This window comes from Pogoniulus pusillus, chromosome 12 (genome assembly GCF_015220805.1).
Source record: "Pogoniulus pusillus isolate bPogPus1 chromosome 12, bPogPus1.pri, whole genome shotgun sequence".
NCBI lineage: Eukaryota > Metazoa > Chordata > Aves > Piciformes > Lybiidae > Pogoniulus > Pogoniulus pusillus.
In genome coordinates, this window is record NC_087275.1 from 27,659,295 (window position 1) to 27,686,258 (window position 26,964).

Here is a 26,964-nt window from a genome sequence, read left to right on the forward strand (position 1 = left end):
TCTTCTTTTCCACCCAGTTTTGGTGATATCTGTCACCAAGGTTTGTGCTGATATCTGTCCGTTTTGTTGCAGAGGAGTACTGGTGAAAAATAACCCTAATGGTTGAAGATTCTTTTGAAGTTTTCCAAGAGAATACATTAATATGATTCTTAAGGTTATCTGGTAATAGCTTGGCTCTTTCTCTCTCCTCTCAAAAATCATGTACTACTTAAATGAATTAAGATTTTGGTTGCACTGCTTTGTAGATGCTTTCTCCTGGCTTTAAACCTGTGATGATTCATTTTGCATGCATTTTTAAATGGCATAAGTAGCCTCAGTGTATGACCTGCAAAGGTATTCTTGGGTAGAGTCAGAGTTACACAATTCTCTATTGTACTGCAATACATCATAAATATGCAACTTAAGAATTTGTTTTATTGAGTTATTTTCCAAGAGCCATATCTTCAGGTGGGATGATGGTTCAAGTCTGTACTTCTACAGACACAGTATTTTAGCAAAATCATTAACAATGGAAACAGAAGCCTTTGATTTACTTATTTGACAGCAAAATTATTTTAGTGATAATCCAAACATTAAATGATCCAATCTAGTAAATTTCGGATAATATCTAGTCTATCATGTATGTTTAGTCATACAACTGAGCTGTAGGATGACACTGTTATCTCTAGATGTGTCCGTACTATTCTTGATTCCACTGTGGTGGGCTCAAGTAGGTGCAGTGCCTGGTGCATATGTACGTTTGCGTGCACACATAAATGTAAGTTAAAGAATTTGCAGCAATAGAGTTGTTTTTGTTACACAGTACATTTAAAGGGCAGGTGACAAATGGAGAGTGAAACTAAGAGAAAGATTATACAAAGCCTCAAACTTATTTGTAAGTACCTTGGACTGCAAGTGTTTCAAGTTATAAGATAGTCTACAACTACCTGAAGGGGCATTGTAGCCAGGTGGGGGGTGGCCTCTTCTCCCAGGCAACCAGCAATAGAACAAGGGGACACAGTCTCAAGTTGTGCCAGGGTAGGTATAGGCTGGATATTAGGAAGAAGTTCTTCACAGAGAGAGTGATTTCCCATTGGAATGGGCTGCCCAGGGAGGTGGTGGAGGCACCGTCCTTGGGGGTCTTCAAGAAAAGACTGGATGAGGCACTTAGTGCCATGGTCTAGTTGATTGGTTAGGGCTGGGTGATAGGTTGGACTGGATGATCTTGGAGGTCTCTTCCAACCTGGTTGATTCTATGATTCTATGATTCTATGATCTGTGACTTGTAGTTTTTGCAATGTATTTTCTTCCCCTGTAAAGGAAAACAAAGCTAAACTGGAAGTTGATAGTGCTGCCTGGTGCAGTAAACTGGTCTTAGAGTGCTACTTTAAAATCACTGCTGTTTCTGGTATTTGGAGTGGGGTTTGTTTGTATGAGTTGTTTGGGGTTTGGTGGGGTTTTTTTGCAAGTTGGAGATATCCTTCAGTTATCTATATACATTTTCTTTGACCTGTTGTTTGTATATGGGCATAACAGACTTGGAAGGTGATATTAGCTCTCTTGTTCTTGTGAAAAGACGGAACAGTTTTGTTGAGATTGAATGCATGGTGATGTCATGGTGCCAGTTCACTTGTGTGAAGCATTCTTTCTAAACTGAAAGATGAGTTTTGAAATACTTGTTTAGACTCATGTATGCAAATGTTGAAGGTGTTGGTTGAAAACATTTCTAGAATAGGTTCTTGTGCCTTGCCAAAATTCATATTAGTCAAGGTTGTCTTTTGTAAGGCTTTTAAATTTTGAGTGTGCTAGTAATGCTGTGCAAATTTGTCTCTCCAGTTTCAGACAAAAGGTGACAGTCTGACCTGATAGCGTAGGTGTTTATGTGGTACTTTGTAACTGTTATGACTGTTACTCTTTGTGAAGTGAGTAGTTGGTTAGCAACTTCTGTGCTGTGTCAGTGCTTGAATGGTGGCACCGTGGTATTTTTATCATGTGCACAACTCCCAGAAAAAGCAGCATTGAGGCCTTTTTGTTGTCATGAGTAGCTAAAGTACATCTGGCAGAATTCAGTATGTAATAAGAAGGTGAGACAAATGTTGCTAATAAACCATACAGATCAAGATGGACAGTGAGTTCTTAATGCTTGGGGTTTTTCTTTTTTGTTCTTCTCTTTTTGAGATTTGATTCTATTAGATGATGCTGTATGTGTGTCTCAGTTTAATGTCAGAATAGGAATGGCATTTCCATATTCTTACACTCCATTGATTACTGTGTTGAATGTTTCTTTCTTTTCCAAATACTGTTTCATAATAGCTAGCATGGCACTATGGTATAAAAGTGAAAAATGTCATGTCTGTTAAAGTTATATACAGCTTTGTGTTCTAAGAAGCATAAATTCTTGAATCCCAACCGGGCTTTTATCTTATTCAGGCCCTAAATGTAATGTTATTTTAAAAGCATCCTCAATATATTACCAGGTGTGGTCTCAACATAGCTCTAGTTTAAGGGAAATGACTTTGTGCATTTCAGAGGGTTGTATAAAACAGGATGGCTTCATAAGCAAACAGCAAAGCTTCAGGATAAAGGTTCTTCTGGTACAGCAGTACTCAGTATCCTGACTGTCACAGCTTAAGTATAGGTGTTTTGCTACCTGCATGTGGGCTTGCTGGTGGATAATTAAGAATGTTTTCTTTAAAAAAATCATTCAGCAGATTATTTTCAATTACTCATGTTCACACACAAGACACTTTAATGAAACACTTGCTTTCAAATGAATTGTATGTCCACCAAAGTATATATTCAAGTTGGATCAGTTTCTCTAAAATCATGGCTGATCTGGAGATCATTTTAGAAAAATATCCTATCACTGTCAGTATTTGATGATGTGACAGAAAATAAGTTGGATGCTTCCCTAAAATGTATTCAGTGTTCACTGCTTCTTTTAAGATTTGATAACAAGATCCACAGCAGTGCTAGTATTTTAATCTTGTTGCAGCTTTAAGCCTTCCTTTTTCCCTTTCTTGGTTATGTTCTAAAGTAATTTGTCCTGAAGCTTCATCTGTTTGAGCAATTTGTACTGGTTTACAATGTCACAGCTTACTGAAAATATCTGGCAAAAGGTTTGGTTTGTTTTATGTAAGTCATAGCATTTGTAACACTGGTATAAATCCTCAGGTGTATTATTTTTGCTCTGTGGGGGTGTTTGTATACTTTGGCTTAACTCAAGCTGTGGACATTTATTCCTGACACTTGTTTTCTTTGGTTGCTTTTTGGTGGTTTTTGTTTGTTTGTTTGTTTGTTTGTTTTATTGGAGATGGATTTGCTTCTATTTTAGAGTAAATAAGAGGGGATTGGAGTTGTTTTTAATTGTTTTGTTTTGTCGGGTGTCTTTGTGTCTGAGTTGTGTTCTGTTTGTTTGGTTTTTTCACCTGGATGTTTTGCAAGTTATGGAAAGAATGTGAAATTTGCCTTTTGTGGTGAAGTTCTTTAAAGATCAGCTGGCAGAAGTTGTAAGCCAAGCCCTAGGTCTTTTGTGGATCATTGCTGTTGAAATATATCCGTCTGCCTTTCCTAAAACTCTTAATCTTATCTTGATGGGGTAATAATTCTCACTGTAATTCTTCTAATGTCAGGTCAGAAGTGACATGTCCACACAAGGGAAAATGTTACTGTGGTATAATTTCACTCTGTTGCTTCATAAAAACTTTGTATTATTTTCTGTGTAATTCCACTGAAATGCCACTGTATGTCTCTTCTTGTTGCAAATCAAACTTTAGCTGCTAGGTAGTGTACAGATGTGAGTTTAGTAATCTTGGAATTGCTGAATAACTGCTGTAACTGAGCTCGTAATTTATATGAAATGATATTTTAAATAGACATTTTTGACAGAACGTTTGTATATTAGCTTGTGTTTTGCAACTTGTTAGTAAGTTTCAAGTGGACAGCATGGGGTAACAGTTATTTTAGTCTGTCTCTGCTTTGTTTCCTGCTATTAGGACAGCATTGTGAAAATCTGGTTTCAAAAGTTTGCTTGGTCTTCCTTCTTCATGAACATCAGTGTTTTATACAGGTATTTCAAAATAGATCTCACTGTTGGTTTAAAAATGCTTTGTGTGTTATGAGCTTATGAGCTTTCCTAATAATTGTTCAGGTTAATGTATTCAGTTTTGTACCTCTTGCTTTTATACTGAAGATGTTAGCCCTCAATATGTATCAGGTTCAGGAGAAGATAGTGATGGCAAGATAAGTTGTGGTTCATGTCCAGCTTCCTTCTGTGTTGGTTTGAACTTACTAGCACTTTCTGTAACAAACATATCCTTCTACTATTGTTTTCTTGTATCCAGTATAAAGGAAGAGGGGACAGAAGGGGAAGGCAATCTCTGTTATATGTGTTGCAGTAGAATTAAGTTTATAAATGGTAGAATGTAGACTCTCTTACATGAAATCTGCCTCTTTATTTTTGAAGCCCTTTCTTAGATATAGTAAAAGCTTCTTTTACTTAAAAGGAAGTTCCAAGTCAAGTAAATGTTCTACCTGCCAATCCTTTTCCAGATTTGGGAGTGGAGGTAAATGAGGCTGAAGATAGCCTTAGGTCTAAGAGACCTAAGTAAGATCAGCCTTTTTAATCTGTCTTTAGAAATGATCTTCTACTGTAGTTAAGAAAAAAAAATTTAAAAAAAGGAGAGAGACACAAAGAGTCAAAAAGTCACTGGTGTTGAAATAGAGTTCTTTGATCTAGGAGGACGATGAATTGGTGGATAGTGTAGAGGGCAACTTACATTTTTCTGAATACAAGAAAGAAGCTTACTCTCTGCAGCTCTGTCCAGCAGGTCTTGATGTTTTCAGTACCATTAACCAGATGACACCTTCGTATAGTAATGTGGACATTGAGGTATTTTCACTGCTCTTTCCTGTTGTTACTTAACGAGGTGCTAGTACCAACAACACAGAGGTTGCTGGTATTGTGACAAACAGCACTTCTATTTAAGGAGGAATACCCAGTCACTTGAAAGATGCTTTTTTGTAACTGAGACCACTTTCTATAAAAGTTGTATAGTTCAGTCCTAAGCAATTCCTTTTCAGAAACATGGTGCAGTTTGTTCTTGTATGCATCCATTTGTGAGAGGTCAAAATACAGCATCAGTGGACAGGTGTCATCTGCCTGCCTTCTCATAGAAGCAATAAAAAAGATGAAAAGATGAGTGAAAAGCTCCTGCTTCTCTCACCTTTCAAAAACAAACAAACAAAAAAAGCCAAAGGGAAATTCTGCTCACTCTCCTGGTGGTTTGGGGAAATGGAGAAAACTTTTTATTGCCTGTCTTGGAGTCACACAGGCAATTCCTGTAGATTTCTGTTCTTGGCCTTGATATCCCTAAGAACTATATGATGAGGAAGTGATGTTAAAGAACAGGAAGGAAAAGATCTGAAGTTCGACTTTATTCTTCTGTGAATTAAGTTTAAAAAAAATACCACCACAAAATCAAACAACAAAAAATCAGTTCTATTTTTTTCTGTTCTCTGCCCATTCATAGATTCCCATTTAAAATCTACACCATAGGTCATTGTCTAGTCCATCTTTCTGCAAAAAAATCTAAAGAATTCTCTTAGTGTCTCTTGGTTTATAAAAGTTATGAAAGATCAGGATTTCATAAGTACTTAGAGTGCTCGAAGAGGAGGGAAAAAAAGAAGAAAAAAAGGTTTAAATACTTTGATTTATAGTCTTTGACTCAGGAGGGAAAAAAGGTACTTAAGACATGAACATTTCAGTATCTGTTGTTTCTATGTTTTTATTATGTGGCTGAACACAGATTCCAGAAAGTACAGATGTGTCTATTGTAAAAGTTTTGCTCTCATGACAATTTCTGCTTTGGGACCACTCTGAATAAATTTGCCTGAGCTTAATCAATGATATACTCTATCAACTTGTCCATCCATGAAATCTTTGAATTTAAGCTGTATTAGTATCAGGTTACTGTAAAGGCTGCTGAAGTTTTGAATTGATTCCTAAGTCTTACCTTATGAGCTGAACACATTTATACACGTTTTGCCAGTGTTAGTTGCATTGGCATCAGTAAAAATGGTTTAGATGACTGCCACATGCTTATGTAAGCTGCATTTGTTCTTTAATGAAACTATTTATGGTACAAGCTATTTAGTCTTTTTAGAAAATGAAAACTCTACATGCTTGGGGCAATGATTTTAGGCTTGCTTAGACCTTTCTTTTGTTTGCTTTCTCTGAGGTCTTTTTTTAGTGCAGTTGGGGTTTGAGGGGGGAATTGGTTGGGTTTTTTTTTGAGTAAGTGTATGATATACTTAAATTTGTAGAGCAAATGATTTCTTTGTGTAGTACAGTCTTGACTTATGTAAACATGTTACATAAATAATCTCAATTTTTATTAAACTATAAGAAATGTCAAGCAGTCAAAAGAACTTGATGGTTTGGATTACTTGTTCACGAGTAGTGATGATCTCATGTTATGTAGTGTGAGCATCTTAGTTGCTTGGTTACTTGACAGTATGTACAGCATGACAGAATGCTGATAGAAGACTATCCAGTAGACAAGCAATCTGCAAAAACAATCCAGCAATTTTTGGGGTAATATTCAGGAAGTACTGTGGTGGTTATTTCAGGAGTGTGTTCTTGAAAAGCAGTAAAATTACTGTATTGCAGTTTTAAACGGTGTAATAATAGAATCAACCAGATTGGAAGAGACCTCCAAGATCATCCAAGTCCAACCTATCACCCAGCCCTAGCCAATCAACTAGACCATTCAGTATTTAGCTAGGGTTCCTTTAACAGTTAACTACATTGCTGCCTGTGGGGGAAAAAGAGTGCTTATGCATTAAAACAGTTTACTAAGGTATAAGGCTCAAATCTGAATTATAATAGGTTGTTATCATTATGCATATACTTGAATACGTATAATTTGTGTTTGTTTTATCAAGTATCATGTAGTCAAAAGATGAGTAATTTCTGAATGTATCAATGTCATGTTAAAACTTCCTGCTGAATACTTTCTGGGATGAATCCATGAAGATTGCAAATGTCCTTTTAGGTGTTTGTTTGAATTCGTTCATGACACTGGATTACATTCACGTAATTTCTATGTATCTCGTATTAAAATACTAAGATTTTTGAAGCACAGTATATGTATTTTGCATAGCATGCCACGCTCTTTGGGTTGTTTTTCTCCCCTCTGTGATTCTTCATGTTTGCTAATCCCTGAAACTCAATCACAATTCATCTGGACTGATAGCTTTATTACTTCTCTGTGCAAGGCTAAGAACTCTTCCCAATTCTTCTAAACAAAAAAGAAAATGAAGACTCAGGCAAGTTTTCAGTGAAGTTGGGAGCAATCAGCACTTCTCCAACATTTAGGCTATTAGTTTATTTGACTGTAGATCATTTAGAGTTCACAATGATACTGTTTGTCCTATCATTTAACTTGAAAATGAGAGTTCTAGAAATACTGTGATTTTCCTTAATGTCTAAACCACTAAGTGAAGTATGGTTGCAACCAGAACTATTGGTTGCTTAAGTTGCTTGCAAATATGAGGTGCTTAGGTGCCCCAGAAGATAATCTGCTAAATAGCATCAAAGCTTTATGGCTGCACTGGTTTTGTAATGGGATAGTCTAATTTCTAATAGTGTTTTCTGTCTTACTGAAAGGGAGAATGTACTTTTGAGATCTTCTTGGTGAGATGTAACACATCTCTTTCCTTCCCACCCCTGACTGCCCATTTTGTCTCAATTTTTTGTATTTCATTATGGCACGAAGTTTCATGGGGTTTTAAAGTGATCGAGGGAGCTGATCCAGATTGAGCTAGTGCTTAGGGTTTGTAAAGCAAAGTTCAGCTTTAATCATGTTCAGTTTGCCATTTCATCCCTAAATGTTTGTGGTAGTGCATTGGGAAGAGAAAGCATTCAAAGGAAAAAAGCAAAATCTTTTTCTCAGAATTAATCTAATTTTGCAGATTTAAAGTGTTTATGAATCGAGGAGGTTTCCTATGTGATAGTTTTCTCTTGTGAGAACACCCAGAGTTCATGCAATAGCTAAGCATTTTATGCCATTAATTGCTTCCCTGGACAAAGATTTATTTACTTTTTTTCTTCCAGAACTTATTTCCTGAAGTTAAAGAGGTCTGTGCTTAATGCTCACTTGTTGAAATTGTTATTGTTTTGAAGAGTTCAACAGCAATAGAAGCTCCCCCTCTGTTTTTCTGGAAGTGTTGATGTTTGTTTGGTGTTTTCTGTTGTGACACCATACTGGGGAAAAAGTAATGGGTTTGGATGTTCACTATTTCTTTTCCCTTACAAATGTGTATTTCTGTCTCTTTACAAAGAGAGGAAGTAGACTGCAGCCCTATGCTCCCTTTTAAAAAAGTTTGGAGATGCTTGATATTTAAATGTCTTTAATTTTTGATATTATGTGGGTTTGTCCTTCTGTTAATTATTTTTGCACTATTGTTGTTTACATATTTCTTTTAGTCTCCCTTTATTTCTGGAAATAACATTTGATAGCACTTTACACAGTTCTATTATAGATTCTTCTAGTAAATTAAGTCTTTCTACTGTCTCCCAGACTAGCCTAGGTTGTGTCTATTCTATTATATAATGGTCTTTAAAGAGACGTATTTGGTTTATACTAGTAATTTAAAAACTGATTTGAAATATAAAATACATTTGTAAGTACATTTTTTAAGGTAAAAGCAGTTATATGAACCATTCTGAAAGTTGAGAAAATGTCATTGTAGTTTTTAGTAATGAAATTTCCTTAAATTGTTTGGCTTTTTTTTTTTTTGATAATGTAATGATTATTTGCATTTCAAAAGGTGCTTTTTATATTAAACTATTAACAATTCTCAGCCTGCATACAAATTATGACTGTTCAATTATTAACAAGTTTGGTGTACATGAGGTAAATAGTCGATATTACAGTGTTTGAACTTGTCGCTTAAATTTATACCTGTTTTTCTTTCTGTGTGGTTTCTGTTTGTTCTGGAATCAGATCAGTTGAATTCAGTGTATATAACTATTGTAAAGAATGCCTTATTCTAACACATACTTGTTTTTCAGAAAGACACTGTCTCATTAGAAGAGTGTTTTGTCTGTGGCCAGTTAATTTACTTTGCAAATATGTAGAAGGTTATTCTTGTCATCAAAGTGAATGGTTGAGATTAGGAAGCTGAAATTTTCTCCAAGTAATAGAAGTGCTGTATTTGAGCAGTTACTTACAGAGTTGAATGTTAATTCTCTTTTACAAATATTCAGATTGGTGTGAAATTTATTTTTAACTTGAAAATTAGACGAAAGATGTAATAAGGTAGTTGAATTAAAAGTAACTCCATAGGTTAAAATGTTCACACAAGATGGAAAGTTAGCATGCCTCAGGTATCCAAGGTCATCTTGTACATCATGAATGGAGCCTAGAAATCCTTCTTGGCAGCAACTTTGCTGAAGTTTTATGCTAGTATGTAAATCTGGTGACTGGGTACTCTTCTGATTGCAATTCTCAGGTGAATATAATTTCAAAGAAGATTCCACTTTTATACAAGAACTCAAAACTGTAAACAGTACTGAATTTGGTTTACTGTAATAGAAAGCTGGCTATGTGAAATAGTTGTTAGGAATCAATGACTTTCATAGTATTATAAGGGGTTTTGAAAAGGCAGATTTATTTTTTAAGTCTGATGATGAATCAAAGGAACGGCCATATGACAGTGATCTCTAAATACTTACTTTGCATATTTATCCAGCAATTGGAATGAACAGAGAATCTACATGTGATGCACAGTCTAATTTAATAGGTCTGTTACAGTATTGCTCAACTCCTCTGGCCGTTCAGGGTATTGAAAACCAAGTTATAAATACATAGTCCTGTTAGGCACCGTTATTCTCAAAGTGTGCTTGCTTATAGAATTTTAGAAGTATATTTGTATCTAATTTTCAGATAGGTTTGAATTGTGTCTCAAAGTAGTCGTGTTTATTGTCCAGAAATGTAGCATTGCTGTCCCATTTTGCAGAGGGAGAATGATATAAGAACAAAGTAGATACCCTTCTGCAAAAGGCTTGTTCTTAGGCAACACTATAAATGTCAAAGATTTTTAGCTCCTTCCTTATCCCATTTTTTCTAAAAGAGGAGAGAAAAGCCAAAGCATCCACTTGATTGAGTCCAGGCCACGCAAATGCTTAGAGCTGTGTTTTGTTTATTTAGTGCTCGTGGGAATTCTGAAGAAGTCATTGGGCTGTTTGGCTAAGCAAAGGGTGTGACTACTCTCAGTGTGCTTTCAGAATCGAGGCATCGGATTACATTGTTATTTTAACTTATTTTTTGCTTGCAACTGCTTGTTTCGTTCTGAAATGTTCAAATCTGTCATTTTATGCTGCTTGTGTCTTGGGCAGAGACTATCTGCCAGTTACTGGCTTCAGGGGAATACTCTCGTGTCACCATGTTTGGCAGGCAGGAGGATGTCTGGAAATTATTTTAAACTTGCTATTTTTCTGCTGTCTAACCTCTTGCTGTATAGAAGACTGCATTTGATTAGCAGGAAGATACATGTCCTTGATTTTCTTCCCCTGTATTCTCAACAAATGATGCTCCATGGAGCTAGACAAAAAGCCCTGTCTTTCAGATAGAAATTCTCAGTGTCTGAATGAAGAAATGAGACTGTTATTCTCTACAAAACTTATGGACACTGCCACTTCTTAAGAGTAAAGAAGTTCAGAGATGGGTTAAAGAACTGATTAATGCCACATCTCTTTTGCTACAGCATCTATGCAAAGAAACCACTGTGCCATATCAGGTGAAAGAAAGACTTTTACATTCTTGTAGCTTGCATCTGCAACCACTCAAACTATGGTTGGTTGGGTGTCTGTTTCACACTCTTGTTCTTGTGAAAGTGAATAGCACTGAGCAGAGCACAAAATGCTCGGGCAGTTTAGTGTATTTCAAGCAGTTCATTTGCTACTGCTTTACCAAGTTTTCCACAAGACCCTGTATACACCTTAAGAACAGAGAGGTCTTTAAAACAGAGCAGCACTTTTGGAGGATGCACCTACCTTGAGCTGCTGGACAGCATCACCTTCTTTGAGGGAAGTAATCCAAACCTCTTTGAATAGAATGAGTGAGTTACTATTTTAAGATGAAGCTGTCTTTGAACTCTGGGTGTTTTTTTTCCTTCTTCTAAAGCAGGATTATGAGGATAGCTTCCTAAAAGGGAAATGAAATCAGCAAATCAGCAGTTTATCCTGCCAATCTTAATGGAGTATAGTAGGGCAGATCAGTGTGCAAATGATCTGGCTTTAGACAGATGCTGATTGCTTTAAGTGTTCAACATGCATGTCTAACCTATAATTGGAAGCATGTTTCTCATGGAGAATAAAAAGTAGGTATAAAAGCTGAAATTATGGATACACACTTTTGAATGAAGTGCTTTGAGAAGCCAAATAATACTTATTCCCAAAACATTCAGGACATGTGCTTCATTTTGTTCCATATTCAGATTTGTATCTATTTCTTTCTGTAGCTGTACTTGGTGAAAGTGAAATGTGCTTATAACTTTTGTCATCAGCTAGCCATGTAGTGTCAGCTGTGGAAGGACTGGCTAGTAATAAAGAATCACTTCCCTGTAGTTTTTATGATGTAAACTTGACTTGTATAAAGCCACAGAGTTGTTTAATATGTTCCTGCTATGTAGCATTTGGTCGCAGTCCCTGTGAAAGAGGACTCTAGCACCATCATCACAAAATTAGTCTTTTTATACTAGCTGCATAAAAAACTGTGATGCATGCTATAGCCAGGAACTGCCTCAGTCTCATCACTTGGATCTGAAATTTTCTGGCCTTGTACCCAGCCAACAAAAATAAACAAATACTATGACTGATAACCTGCCTTTATAGCCAATGTCAGGACTGAAAACATAGTTCTTCTTAATCTACCAAAGTCATGACTGAAGGCTTGTGAGGGAGAGGTAGAATTGGGGTCTTTAGAATGACTTTTTGTAGGCAATATGTGACCTGTGAGTGACTATAATTCATAAAGCTTCTAAGTTAAGTCATTAGAAAAATCAGTTCCATCCCTGTCCTTTGCCCAGAGCACACAGAATATCATCAAAGTTATTTGAAATTAACATAATTTATGTGAAAGTTCAGCATTGATGGCTGCCCTTTTAGTGTTGCTATCTATAGTTTCTCAGCCTGCTGTCACTGATTTTAAAACACCTTATGTGGTGCCAGGCTCTCTATAAGGAAGAGGATGCTCTAAAGCTTTTTATCAAATAAAGGTATTGGATACTGTCACATCTTTTGAAGCTACACAAGAATTTAGGCAGGAATACATCAGTGCATTTTAGGATGAACTGTATTTATATTCTGGTCACCTGTTATCTTTTCTTGACTTGTACTACTTCTACTTGTTGGGTTTGAGATGTCTAGTCTTCCTCATGGAGATTTGCCATTGAAGCACTTCCACAGACAGGGCAGCTACAGCTTTATCTGAGTGTTAGTTGTTTAAACATTACCTTGGGAAAGTGATTTGCCATTGGAATGGGCTGCCCAGGGAGGTGGTGGAGTTGCCGTCTCTGGAGGTGTTGAAGAAAAGCCTGGATGAGGCACTTAGTGCCATGGTCTGGTTGACTGGATAGAGCTGGGTGATAGGTTGGACTGGCTGATCTTGGAGGTCTCTTCCAACCTACTCGATTCTATGTTTTAGACACTTCTCTTTCCCTGGAAGGGGAAATTAAAACAAAAAAAAGAAAAAAGGAAAAGCTTAATGTAGAGCTTATGACATCCACATATATACATAGCTATGTACATGTATGTATATATAATTATATATGTTGGTGTCAGATGAAGTTTTTGCTTTAAAGTATCTTTGCTGTTCTGCTGGGAAATTGAGTTCTTCAGTTATGGCATGCACTCAAGTATCTAAGTACACATATAATTATAGGTAACCTCAATGTATTAATATGTTGCTTTGGAATAAACATATAGATGAAATAAATAAAATGTTTTGCCTAGTCTCATGGCCTTTTTGTGACACCCTTGTGGGTGGGTATTCATACAAAAACTTATCAGAAGGTACCACAAAATAGGCAAGAAACATGTTACAGTTCCTTATCTTAACAAAGTCTTCTGAAATGATAGAAAATACATGCATGCTGCTTAATTTGTCCACTATATTCTATAGCAATTAGTCATGCCAAAGAAATTACACAGCCAGGCCACCAAAGCTTAATTCAGAACTTCAAAAGTAGAGGGGTATGTAGTTTGCATTTCTCTATACTGTTGATAATTTTCTGCATTGCTCTGTATTGATTCTTACTCTATTTTTTTTTCCCCTGTATCTACTCTTCCTCATTTCTTTTCCTTAGTTTTGTGACTGGCCTGGCCACTTCTCTGTTTCCTCAGTTTATGTTTGTTGTGGATCCCAAAATGAGGTTTTCTCATCTCTTTACTAAAGCTCACTTTTTTGGTAATCCAGGGTTTCTCTTCTGGTTCAAGGTGGCCAAAGTGAGAAGAGGCTAGTAGTAGTCAAGCTGGAACCACTGCTGTATAAGTGTTCTTGCTCACTGGTACTGTTCTGTTTTCTTTTCCAACTGGTCTTCTTGGGTATGAGAGTTGTAGTGAACATTGTATGCTGCCAGTCTGCAATATGTGTTGGGTTTTGCACTGCCATCAGTTAGATGGACTACTAATTAACTTGCACAGGTCATTTAAATAGAACATAATGCTAGTTATTATCTCCTTTTATCTCTGCAGGAAAATTAGTATTTGTTTACAGGTATAAATATGTCTTACAATTATTTTTAAATTGATGCATGGAAATGAGAATATAAGACCAAGTGTATAAATGCTGTCTGCTCCTGTCCCTTAGCACAGCTTCATCTGACTCTGGGAGGATGGTCAAACTTTTACTTCCCTGTAAAATTGTTTGCTGACCCATCCAAGTAAAAAACTGGTTGAAAATTCAGATGGTATGGCCCTGAATGCATGAAGTGCAGCATTGTGCCTTTTATGGAAAGATCATCAGGCTCAGATGACTGTGTGGGGGATTATGTTGCTTTTACTCTGCAAATGGACTATTTCAGATTTATTGATAGCAATTACTTCATTTAGAGCACATGTTTTTAATAGGGGGAAGCCCAAGTCAAAGTGAGGTGAAGAAAAATTAGACGTTTAAGCTAATTATATGAATAGCCATTTGAATGTGTAAAAGTTGATTTATGAGTGATGTTAACTCTGCAATCTTACAAGTTCTGTGTGGGTAAAGCAAATAACAGTTTGGTTCATATATTTTTAAACTGTGACTTTTTAGAACTTAGGGGTTTAGTGAATACTTACTGCTCTGAAGACAGGCACAAGTAAGTGCAGTTTTACATTTTGTGGAAGTCATCATTGTATTTTGACTGGTATAACTATATCTTACAACAAAGCCTGTTCTGGATGTCTTACAGTCAAATTAAACATGTATCAATGACTTAATGATGTAGGAGCAGGAGCTAATGCTGAGAATCACCTTGTGTAGGAGCTACCAAATATCTGTTAGGATGGCACAGTGTTAAATTCTCGTTGAGCTGTTCAAGATTAAGACTGGTGAGCTGCAGATAATTCTTAGTCCATAGCAATATTCAGAGACTTTTCTTCTTTGAGAAATGTTAATCTCATGCTTCTGAGAAGGAAGCTCACTTTCTGGAGTAATTTGTGTATTAATAGTTCAGTATTTTTGCAGATATTTTTAGCTCAGTTTTCCCTAAAGTTTAATTTCCAGTATCTAGAATAATATTTGGCTCATTTTTGAGAGTGTTAGAACTTTGTAGAGCTTTGTAAAGAGTAATGAAAAGGAGGGGAGTAATGAAAAGGGGGAAAGCACATAAAGCAACACAGAATACATGCTTAAAAGGGAACAGTGCTTCATTATGATATTCTTTCATTTTACTAACAACTTGTATCATTAACAGACCACAGATGAAACATCATTATGCTTGAATCTTATTTCTGGGCAGTGTCACCATGATGCAAAAAACGGATTTTCTCCATCCAGATTTCTCCAACCTCAGAATTGCATATTGCTTTTGTGTTACAAAGTCACACTATATCATATCACAATATTCCTCTTCTATAAAATCTGTGGAAATTTTTTTCAAACACGGATAAAATTCATCATTGCTTAAATTTAAGCTAGTAAGAGCAAAAAAAACCCAAACCCAACAACCTTTGCTCTAGCTTCCCCAAACAAAAAAAAAGAGGAAACTACAAACAATAGATGGTATGTTTTCATTGTTTTACATTATCATTTCATCAGTGTGAGATGAATATTCTCATCATGCTGGCTTCAATGAATTAAGTTCCATTTCAGTATTCTGAACTGTTCTAGGCCATCAAATGACACATCTGTGCAACTATTATATGGCTGTGTAACCACTGTATGGCTGAATATAGAGATATCAAACCAAGAATTGTCAGGTGAGCTTGTGTAACTACCATAAACCAGAGACCAACTGGGCAGCAGAATTGCATGACAGCTTCATTTCTTAGTTTTATTTTGTTGTATACCTCTTCCTTGGGCTTTAGATTGCCTTCCTACTATCCAGGAGCTTTCTGGATACTTTCAGGAGCTTTTTATACAAGTGAATGAACAAACATTCCTCATAGGACAGCTTACCATGAAGTTGCATTTTTACTGACATAGCCATTCATTCAGAGCAGTGACAGTAGCATACAGTTGAGCTTAGGCTCAACTTCAAATACTGACCACTTCTGATTTGCTTTGTTAAACTTTATCTGTCTGTATGAATTAACAAAATGTCTTAAAGTTCTATTGGATGTATCTTTTCTACTCTCTGAAGCACTACAGTTCCAAAACTGTGGGATATAGTACTTTGTAAGTAAAAAAGCCAAATAGTTGTCATGATTTGTGAGTTAGGAGACTCATTATGAGCTATATGTAGTTCTAAAAATTGTTTTAGCCAGACAGTTGCAGGGGAAAAGTAATCTTTGGGTTTTTGCCATACAGAGTGAGTGTATGACTGAAGATGGTTGTGAGAAAATATTGCTTTCTTGGCACTGCTGCAACAGTTCACTGTTTCGTATCTCTGAGATTTTAAGATATTCCCACTAGCAAATCTTTATAAGGATCTCATGCCACCATAAAAGGATTTGCCTTCCTTTGCTGCAAAAGCAATCCAGAGTTTTATCTGGATTGACTTGAGTGTTCAGATGTGAGATGAGTTAATTGGTTTTGAGTGGTTAAAGGAAAATCAGTGTACAAAACTGTTCTCTTTATTATTCCCAGTATCAGCTTAGCATGATGATTAAACCATTTGCATTCAGTGTAGTATTCTACAACAGGCACCTTTGAGTTTAACACTGCAGTGGTTCCAGAGGCTGCTCAAGGATTAGAGGTGAGATTACGTGATTGTATCTGCAGTTAGGTCACATGCTGGACATGTTTACAAGGCTATAAATTACTACAGGTGCCTATTAAATAGTAGGTGTGTGTGGGCTGGGATGTTAAAACCTATGTTTTTCCTTAGTTAATCCTTCGTGTGAAGCAGCTCTGTTTGAATGATCATCTTCAAATTTAATGGGTTTATGCAAGTTTATTTACAGAACTCTTACTGTTTAGCAGCTTTTCTGCTGTGTGTTTGCATGCATTGTTGGAAGCACCACAGTAACTATGCACCTTAACTTCTCCTTCAGTATTGAAATGCACAATTGGAATGTGATCTACTAGTGTAGACTTTGGCCACAGTCATTTATCTCCTAAAGGCATGGTGTTAGGTGAAAAACAAAAGATACTGATACCTTGTCTAATAATATGCTTTCTAAATCTGTTGGCTGAGCTAATTCCCTTCTTGTCATCTCAAGTTTTACCATAGGTATGCAGCGTATGGAGGGTATTCTAGGCTTGGGAAGCATGTAATCTACGTGTCAACAGAGATCATAAATGTAGAAGGTATCATTGTATCACTGATACAGAGCTGGCTACCTACAATTAGTTGGTCTGTTGTAGTTTTCAGAAAGCATTTCTGTGGAGAACACTATTGCATGGACTGTGGGGAAGTGACGTGGAGTTTGAAGTAGTTTCAGTTTCAGCCTACTGCTGATGGTGTTACCTTCTGAGATCAGCTGATGGTGTTCTTGCAGAGACACAACCTCTGACTCCGGTATTGACAGCACTTGACAAAATCAACATTGTTATTTAATGCTGTTCACACAAGAACGGCTTTGGTTCTTCTAGTCTGTTTGCTTTAGCTGAAAGTGCATTTTTGTTACAGCTTTAACTGATGAATCTGTGCTGAAAAGAGCAAGGTGTTATTTCTGGTCCTCTATCCTTTTCCCTTTTCCTCCTTTTTTTCCCCTTCATTTCCACAGTGGCATGATATTCAGTGGGGTATCCATTGTGCAAAGAATGTGTACTAAATGAATTAAAAGTTTGGATTTTTTTGTTGTTGTTACTTGGTTTTGCGGGTTTGTATTTTCATGGGTTTGGTTTGGGGTTTTTCTTTTTGTTTCTGGGTTTTGTTTTTTAAATCTATTAGGTTGAATTAGCTCAGCTTCATTGACTGGAGTGAGAAGAAAGGTAGAGAAAGCTCTTTAGTTGTCTGTGAGTTGTAACACTACAACTGATCTCACTGCATTTTCATGCTGCCTCACATGCAGTATATCTTGGTATCCTTGGTGAACAGCAGCCAAATCTCTACATGACTCTAGAGCCAGTGGAAGTTTGTTCACATCTATTCTAGAAGATAAATTGACATCTATACCCTAAGCAGTCCTTGCTTATATGGTAATTTCATTGAAGAACCTGTAACAAACAGGTAATTCACTGAATAGTTTTCAATTTACAAATGTGTGTATGTAAGTAATAACTTTTACATACTTTTCCAGTAAGATAGTTTCTAGTGACTTAAGTTGCCCAAGTGAGTAATTTGGGTAATGTTGTAGGGTTTCTGTTCTCTTTGTTACTGTTGAGTGTTTAATTCCCAAAGAATAATAAATGGTTGGGACTATGCTGAATTTCAGTGCTGAGGCTGGAATAGATGACATTATCACTTTGTGAGAGGTGGAATGTCTTCACTGTCTTTCTTGGGCTACAGGGTTTAATATAGGTGCTTCCAGGAAGTAGGCTAATCTTTTAAGTGTGGCTTACATCTTTATGTTTGTCTTGATCTGGGAGCTGGGAAGGAGACACAGTTCTTTTAAGCATTTTTGTGAGTGCAATTAAGACACAAAGTTATCTATCAAAATGGGACTACATATTACTTACAAACAAAACAGAGGAAGAAGGAAAAGGGAGAGACAGAGAGAATGAAGAGATCATGAGATGGAGAGATAATTACCACTCCGAGGAGGGCCTTCTTTGGTGGAGCTGGGCTACTGCCACCAGCCTGAAATGTCCTAGGTGTCCCCCAGCTTGTGATGTTCCCTATGATGTTCCTAGTGATATTCCCCACCACTACGATGGCATAACTCAGAGTTCTTATATTGCCCTACTTCATTCATCATAACTCCACCTGCTCCACAGCCTTGTCACATTACAATGCACTTATGACTTCCAGGTGCTTCTGAATGGGCTCACGGAGGTCAGTGCTGAGTGACCTCACCCTCTCCTAGACTTCCACCACACTGGACAATTTTTATCTAAGTGGGCAAAGCTGACACATCAGGCAGGTCGTTCAGGATGTTATCCTCTTTGTTGAGACACTTCTCACATTCTTAATGTAATCATCACATTCACAAGGTGATTTTCATGTTCAGGAGACAATTCCCACAATGTTGTAGTAAAATGAAATAATTTTCACACTGGGAAAATAATAGGGTATTTGCAGAATCTGTTATGTGCTGTGCCTGGTAAAGGAGAACACTCAAGTTTTATACCTGTCTGACTTTTTGGTACGATTATTTCTGTAGTATAAGCCTTGCTCGATTTAGGAATCTAGTAGTAAGTAGTCATGAAAAATGAATGTCCTAAGGAGTAGTTAATAATCAACTAATTTTTTCAATTATACACTAGGAAAACTGTACTCTCTAAAACCTCTTTTTTTTTCACTTGCTAAGCACTTTGTGTACCTTGCTGTATACTTTAGTAATATTACTGTGAAAAGAAAGTCTAGTAATGCTAGGAGGTTTTGTGCTTTGAGCATGAATGATGTGTTCTTCTAAAAGGCTTTTCTGAATAGAGCCATTTTTTTTTTCAGAAAGATTTGTTTATTCCTAAAAAACTTCAGCAAATGCAATGATTAGACCGAAAAAGCAATTTCAAGAGCTAACATGTAGCTAACATGACCAGAGAAATGTCTCATGGGTTGACACTACCTCAAGAAGAAATAGGATTCTTAAGATGCACTTACAACTTCTTTCCATTTAAGAAAGAAATTTAGAACAAAAGATTTTAAATGTCAGATTCAGAATTCAGGCTGTGCAGCCACTTAGTCTGGCATGGGTTTGAAAACAAAGTGGCATGTTTTAGTAAAGTCATTACAAATAAGTGTTAGGATGTTACTATTTTTTTTCTTCCATTTGATGAATGACATGATCTCATTTTCATTTACTTCTGGTTAAAGTAAAATTCTGTATTCATCTGGATTAATGAAAGCAAATTTAGAGTTTTGTGTCTCTCTCTGCTACAGCTTCCATCACACTTCACAGTTCTCCCTCTATTTGCTACCAGAGAAATAAGGAAATTTCCTGCTCAGGGAGGGTACCCAGACTACTCTCACCCTTCTGTTTGGCTCCAAACAAGAATAAAATTCTGAGGAGCACTGATACCTGTGTTCCTCAGCCTTATGCATAAATACCAGCAGCAAATACAGACAGGTGGTGTTGATGTTGGTAAATGATATTTAAGCAGATGACAATTAAGAATTACTGTCATAAATTTTGATTGTTTAATTGTTTATTGGATTTGCTACTTCATATTTTATTGCAAGTGAGTTTAGATGGTTCTAAAGTCAAAGTCACTTTTTTTTTTTTGTGGAGGAGTTATATGTGTTCATTTTTATTTCAGCTTACTGATTTATGTTAATATTTTTTTCTTCCTGTTCCAAAGATTCCATAGTTAAGAATTTGATATTGTTTTACAGGTTTCTTCACCTAAATTTCATAGGATCTTCATGCCATTTTCTTGCAAACTTTATTTAGAATAGAGCAATCCACCTTTGCTAGGTTTTTCTGAGTCCTTTTCCTCCTTCTTGGCTAAAAGCCTGTCAGATCAGGGTAAATGTTTGAAGGAGCTGCCTTATGAGTGCTTGAGTGAAAAAATGTCTACTTCACTTGCAAATCTGAAAGCCAAAATTTATCTTTAATGCTTTGATCAAAAAGAAAAGAACAAGGAGGGGAAAAAAATACAAATATTGGCTTGATTTCATATGAATGCCATTCAGTACATCTTTTTACCTGTGAATATCAGCATGCATTTGATTAGAAGTTGTGACAATGAGATTTAAGAGTTACATTTGTGTAGTGTTTGAAGGGAAATTTGATATTCTTTACCAGGCTGTATTTAAATTCATTTATGCTTTCTCATACAGGTAATCTAAATGTTTAGATAGGTTTATTTCTGACTGGATGATCTTGGAGGTCTCTTCCAACCTGCTTGATTCTATGAAAGAACCTTATATAAAACTTACAGAAGTGAGGTGCTTTTTTAGGAGTTGTTTTCATAAACTGATTTGGTTTTCCCTATGTTTTTTGTTTGTTTGTTTGTTTGTTTTCATGTTATCTCTCAAGTCCTAACTGTTGTTATAAAACTCTTAACAATAAACTTTTAATTTGAGGCCTGAGAAACTTTATTCTTTTCTGGATGTCCACTTAGGAATTATTTCAGTTGCTATATACATTGTAATTGCACCAGCACGTAATTTATAATCTTCCAGATAGTTTATATTGACCTAATTTATTTTTCATTTTGATCTCATCACTGATAATTCATATATCTTAATTTTGGGTGATTTGGTGCTTCAAAAATAGCAGACAAATTAATTTCCTTCTGTATGTATTTGAACACACCTGTGGGGAGCATCAAGACTATAGTAATTCTACTCATTAATTTACTCTTTCAGAAAAGAAGACATCAGTTGATTGATGAAGCCGTTAGCTATTTTCTTAACTTCTAAGATACTTAAATTGCTTGAGGAGAGAAGATTGAATTTAAAATACTGGTTTCCTGCACATACAATTTGAGCATGCAAAAGGTGTGAAAAATGGATTAGTGTACTTGTTTAGGACTTGGGTCATACTTTGCATAATCTCTCAGTTTCACTAGTGGATTCGAAGGTCATCTCTCTGTGTTAACACAGCAGAACCAATTCTGCAACAATATCCTTTGTTTTTGCAGTTACTGTGTATGTAGCAACAGGAATTTTTTCCACCCTTGTGAAATGCATTTCAACCCATTTTTGCAAGTTACAGATGAAGCATCTTGCTTTCCTTGTGACTTTGGGTTGTTTTTTTGGTGTGGTCAGTTCAGTGGACTTCCAGTAATTTTAAGGTTGGTGTTGCAGTGCATCTCAGCATGTCCCTTAAGTTATGCATGCTGTGAAATAAAGAAGCTTGAAAGGTTGCATTCTTAGTCTCTTGAGACTCATCAGGGGTTCTTGTTTAAGCATCTTAGCTGTGTAGTATGTACTGTAAACTCTTGGGTCTCTGAACAACTCGCTTTTCCACCTCCCTGCTGCCATGGAACTATATGGGAAGCAAGTATTGTACTCTAGCCAGCTTCTGCCTGTTTACAGTGAAAAATATGCAGTCACTCTAAGAGTCAAGATCTCAAGAAGAAAGATCTCTTGATCTCAAGAAGAAAAGGCAGCACAAAATTCTAGACAATAGGTGGAACAAAATGCTGGTTGCCTTGATAAGACAATAATGAATTTTGTGGTCTTGACTAAAAAAATGACACATTTCCACAATAGTGTAGCCATGGAATCAAGGAGTTCTGAGTCACTGTGTATTCATGCTTCTCAAGACAATTATTTTGGGTTTTTAATAGACTTGTCAAGGCTATCTGTGTAACTAAAGGCTAAAAGCTTCAACTCTTCAAAACAAGAATTGGAAGTTTTTGTTATCCATTTGTGTTTAGAAGAGAACTCTGGCAGTTATTGACTGGCTATGAATTTTATCTTAATTGTGTTGAGTGTTACACCTCTGCTTACCACATATTCAGGAAGCTTTAGAATAATATCAAAAACATTACTAATTTGTTATTTTATTAATTTTGATTATGAGAAGTGGTTTTAGTGGATCTTCAGCCTGCTTATCCATGTTACATTTAGGTTGAGAGGAAATTGGTTTAAGTTATGCCGGGAGAGGTTTAGATTGGACATTAGGAAAATGAGAGAGTGGTGAGGTGTTGAAACAGGCTGCCCAGGGAGGTGGTGGAGTCACCACCTGTGGAGGTGTTCAAGGAGCATGTAGATAAGTACTTCAGGAGTAGTCACGGTAGTTGGGTTACAGTTGGACTCAGTGGTCCTAAAGGTCTTTTCCAGCCTTAGTGGTTTTATTATTTGAGTTTGCATTTGAAGAGAGAAGTGATGCAAAGGCTTTTGCTCATGCAAATGAAATTCTTAACATTACTATCTTCTATTCCAGATTTTTAGGTACTGTCATTGTTATTCTACAGAACTTTTGACTGCAATTCATTCTAGTAGGGTACTCCTCTGTTACTGCACTTCATCTCCAGCTTCTCAGGAGAAGGAGAGTTGTCTAGAAACAGAGAGCTCAAGAGGTTTTCTTTGAGAATTCTTGTGGTAGTCTGCAAGCAAGATATTTGCTTGTCATTTGCAAAACTAAATTTGATAAAATGTCCCCTTCTGTGACTGCAGATAGAAAATTTCATCTGGCTCTTGTAGTCAGTTAAAACTTTCTTCCTTTTGAAATAAAGAGTGTAGCATGACTGCAGTGGCCAGAACTGCACTGTGATTATACAATGTAAGTTTATTGTAATATTTCTTAAATGACAGATGAATCATCCTCACATCTCCCTGTTCTTTAAACTTGTCTCTTTTATCTTGAGAGAGTGTAATGTGACAGGTGTAATACTTGATACTAGGATGTATTGGCTATGATGGAGAACAATCCTTCCTCTAAGTATGTGTATTCTTTAATGAATATTAATGCCAGTTATCTGTCCACATACAAAGTAGCCAGATAGCAGAATGAACTTGACTTCTATTTTTGTGGCAGTGGCGGTTGTTTGCCCCTTCTCAGAGAAAGGATGTACTATTTAGAAAGAGGGGAAGAAAAAAAAGTGTAGTTATTAAATATTCCATAATAATAATACCCACGAAAGCATTTTTAGCATATACCAAACATTTTATATTTCATTGAAGGTATATGTTCTATTTTGTTGCCTGTGAAAACTAAGAGACTTTCATGATACATGTTTGCGCTGATGTGTTGTACTGCTCTAGATGGCTATTGGATATTGAGCTGGCAAGTGAAAAGCTGCCTGGAATTGCAGCATGGTTGTACAGTTGAGTAAGATTTAGACCCAAGAGTTTGAGTAGCTAGTACATTACTGGAACACCAACTTTACAGGTATCTGGCTTGCATTTTTGTTTTTGAGCATGGAACTACATTTGCTTCAGTTAAGAATTCAGCTGAGCAGTAATGCTGGGAAAGCTTTTGAAGTTCAAGAGTAATAGTTGTGTTGCAGAGGCTGTGCGTGAGATACCAGTTGCTTTATTGTCTTAAGCAGGGTGTGCCATGTCCTGGCCTGACAGCCTGGTTTAAAAGAGGTGGGTTTTGTGGAGGCTGGAGCTCTCGCCTTTCCTTCTTTTAAAACCACTGCAGCAGCGCCACTGAAAGGCCAGTGTGCACTTCGCACTCTGCACAGCTGGAGGCACTGTCCCTGCCCTGCAGCAGCGCCACTGAAAGGCCAGTGTGCACTTCGCACTCTGCACAGCTGGAGGCACTGTCCCTGCCCTGCAGAGGGTGGTGGGGGAACGGCAGCTTCCAGGCATCCACGTGTTTTGCAGCGGGCACGACAGCTCTGTTCTGCACAGCCCACCTCACTGCACCACTCCCTCCTGGGGGCGGCCTGGGAGGAGCCTCCATTCCTCCTGGAACTGTTCCCGTGATAATTCTCCCTGCACCCAGAGAATAGTGATGTCTCTTCCTTTTACTCCTTACTGTCTCTGCCTCTCTTTCTTCCTCTGTATTTTTCCTATCCTTTTCCTTCCCATTTTCCCTCTGCTCCAGTCCAATATAATAAACCAAATTCAACAGCCATTTGGCATCAGTTCACCTTTATTTACTCCAAGGGGATTATCTGAATTTTAGCACAACCCCCGCCCCCCTCTGTTGCTAACCAGAGCTGTGACATTGTGTCAGGCAACACCTTCATGCAAAATCTGTGATTCTTTACTTAAATTTCAGCTACCTTTTGATTACTGCTGAGATCATAAATCACAGGCAAGGAAAGCATTTGTTGACTCAGACTGTATTTGCCTTCTAATACTCCTTGGATATTGAAGTTCAGATAGAATCTTTTTGCTGTTGAATACAAGAATTCTGAAATGGAAGGATTTTTGTCACTGATACTCCTTTGAATAGCATATCTGCTTTAAAATAATCTTTAGTAGCTGCTTATCGTAATACTAAAAAGGACTCATTAAATTCTGTTTAAGTCTTGCTGTTTTTCACAAAAATTACTTCCAACTTCTTGGATTTGTAGTCCTGTAAAGAGGCAAGAATCTAAGCTCTATTGCTAGAGGAGTATTTTTGGATAATTGTGCTACTTGGTTTCCAGTCTGTAATTTCTAGCATGTTGTAAATGACAAAGATGTGTGTGCTTTGTGATAACCTTGGACTTGTCTATAAGCTCTTCAGGATTTTACTGGGAATAAATGTGTAGCAGTTCCATTCTATGCAAATCAGATGGATTCAGGTTGTGCCTACGTGTTAGCACAGTGAGCCTGTGTAAAAGACCTGAACTAGCAGATTCCAATGAAATTACACGTGGACATAGCTACAATAAGTGTTTTAACCTTAGAGTTTGAGATTGATACCTAGACCTGAATATGTAATACAGTAATTCTTTTACACATGCAGCTGGGGAAGGAGGGAAGACTGCTGTGATGACTTACAAAATGATCTATTGTGCTTTCTTTCTTACAGAAAATGCCAGAAGCCTCAGAAGACCGTAATCAATGGAAGGTCTGTTGACTTCCACTTTTTGGTAATCTGGAACATCATCGATCTGGCATGGCGCAGGGCAGTCAACAACTTGATGTGCAGGTACTCCATGATCTCCGACAACGTTTCCCTGAGATACCTGAAGGGGTGGTATCTCAGTGCATGCTTCAGGTATGGTAAAAGATTTTTTAAGAGTCTGTGTATTTTATTCTTGTAGTATGAAAATTCTTCTCTGTAAGTGTAAATTCTACTCTGGAAGATTCCACTACTAGCATTTTTGCCCCATCTTTTATGTACATAAGATTTTATCATTCTTGACTTACTTGATGGGGAAGGGGATGCCTGACTGACTATTCCTCCTTGTCTGTGTGACCTGTGACTGTATGCATACAGGGTCTAAGGGAAGTAGCTAATGGGATGGTTATTGATGATGGCTGCATTAATGACATATATGTGCTGGAGAAGATTTTAGCAAACAATAAATCCTTCTTCCAAGATAAGGATCTGGCTTTAGATAGGAATCTAGATTCTCTGTCTTCATGGCATCTGTTTGCCACAGCTCTCCAAGGATTTCTTGCTTTATTTTTACTGTTTCCAGGTCAGGTGGCAGGGTTTTTTTTTGTTTGTTTGTTTGTTTTCCTTTCTGATTCTTCCTTCCCTCTTTATCTAGATTCACAAATTGAAAATGGTAGTAAATGAACACATATAATAATTTTTCAAAGTAATTTCAAAAGAAATGTAACTAACTTCTCAACCAGTGGATAGGCTGTTGGAAATGATGTTGCAAGAGGACTTTATATAGTGATAGTGTTTAGAAGTGAAACCATTACTAATTTATATTCCTTAGAATGGTAATCTTAGTGCACTAAGGAGGTGTGTATTATGAATACGTGCATTCTTGTTCTGTCAGAAGGTGCTGTTTGTCACAAGAAGTGCCAGTCTTGGGTCACATGTGACAAAGTTAGGATGCTGAGGGCCAGATGAAATTGAACTTAAAGTGATTGGAATGCCATTGGAATGGGCTGCCCCAGGAGGTAGTGGAGTCACTGTCCCTGGAAGTGTTTAAAAGAGACTGGAAGTGGTGCATAGTGCCATGATTCAGCTGATTAGGCGATGTTGGGTAATAGGTTGAACTTGGTGATCTTGAAGGTCTTTTCCAAGCTGTTTAAGTCTGTGACTTTTTTTAAAAAACTATTATTTAAATTAACACTTGAATCATAGCTGGTACAGGCTACTGTATGAGAACTGGGGAGGAAAAAAATTCCAGAGTCTGGAATACTTTTAGTGATTGTACTCTTGGAAAAAGCTGTCATTCATTTTTGGTGGTTTGTTTTTTTTTAACAAGAGTAGGTTAAGCTAAAATGAGTGGAGAAAGGAAGAAGGGAAATTATATTCCCTGTTATACTTTTGGTTTGATTTATACATGAATAAACCTTTTTTTAGCCTTGAGCCTGAAATTCTTGAAGGCGGTTGAAATTATGTCAGAATTGTGAAGCACTTTCTGGAGTTGCTGACTACTTCTTCAAGCACTACTTACTCTGACTTAATTTTTAAGGCCCTAGATTCTGTACTACTGAGAGAAGCTTTTAAACTTTCAAGTAAAGAGAAATAGTCAGATAAAGGCAAAAACAGGAAACAGGTGAACATTAAGATGTCATTTCCTTTTTGTTTTGACTTTCCAGAGCTTACAATTTGATCCGGTTTGATTTGATTTGTGTTCTGTTCCTCCAGAAGACGCCAAGAGATCTAACCATTGCTTTCCCCAAACCTGGACTTGACTTTTTTTCAGTCAAGCACTGGAGTTAGTGCTACCATAGCATTTTGCTGGATGTGGTGTTGAGCAGTGGACT

General features: G+C 36.9%; 1 protein-coding gene across 1 annotated transcript in view; it reads left to right on the plus strand.

The window, feature by feature from the left end:
- TAB3 (TGF-beta activated kinase 1 (MAP3K7) binding protein 3) overlaps positions 1-26,964 on the plus strand; it is a 46,407-nt gene that overhangs the window by 2,545 nt on the left and 16,898 nt on the right. The window contains exon 2 of the mRNA XM_064151976.1: positions 25,097-25,285. Coding sequence (XP_064008046.1) covers positions 25,184-25,285 — 102 coding nt within the window. The 5' untranslated portion in view covers positions 25,097-25,183. The remainder of the gene's footprint in view (positions 1-25,096; positions 25,286-26,964) is intronic.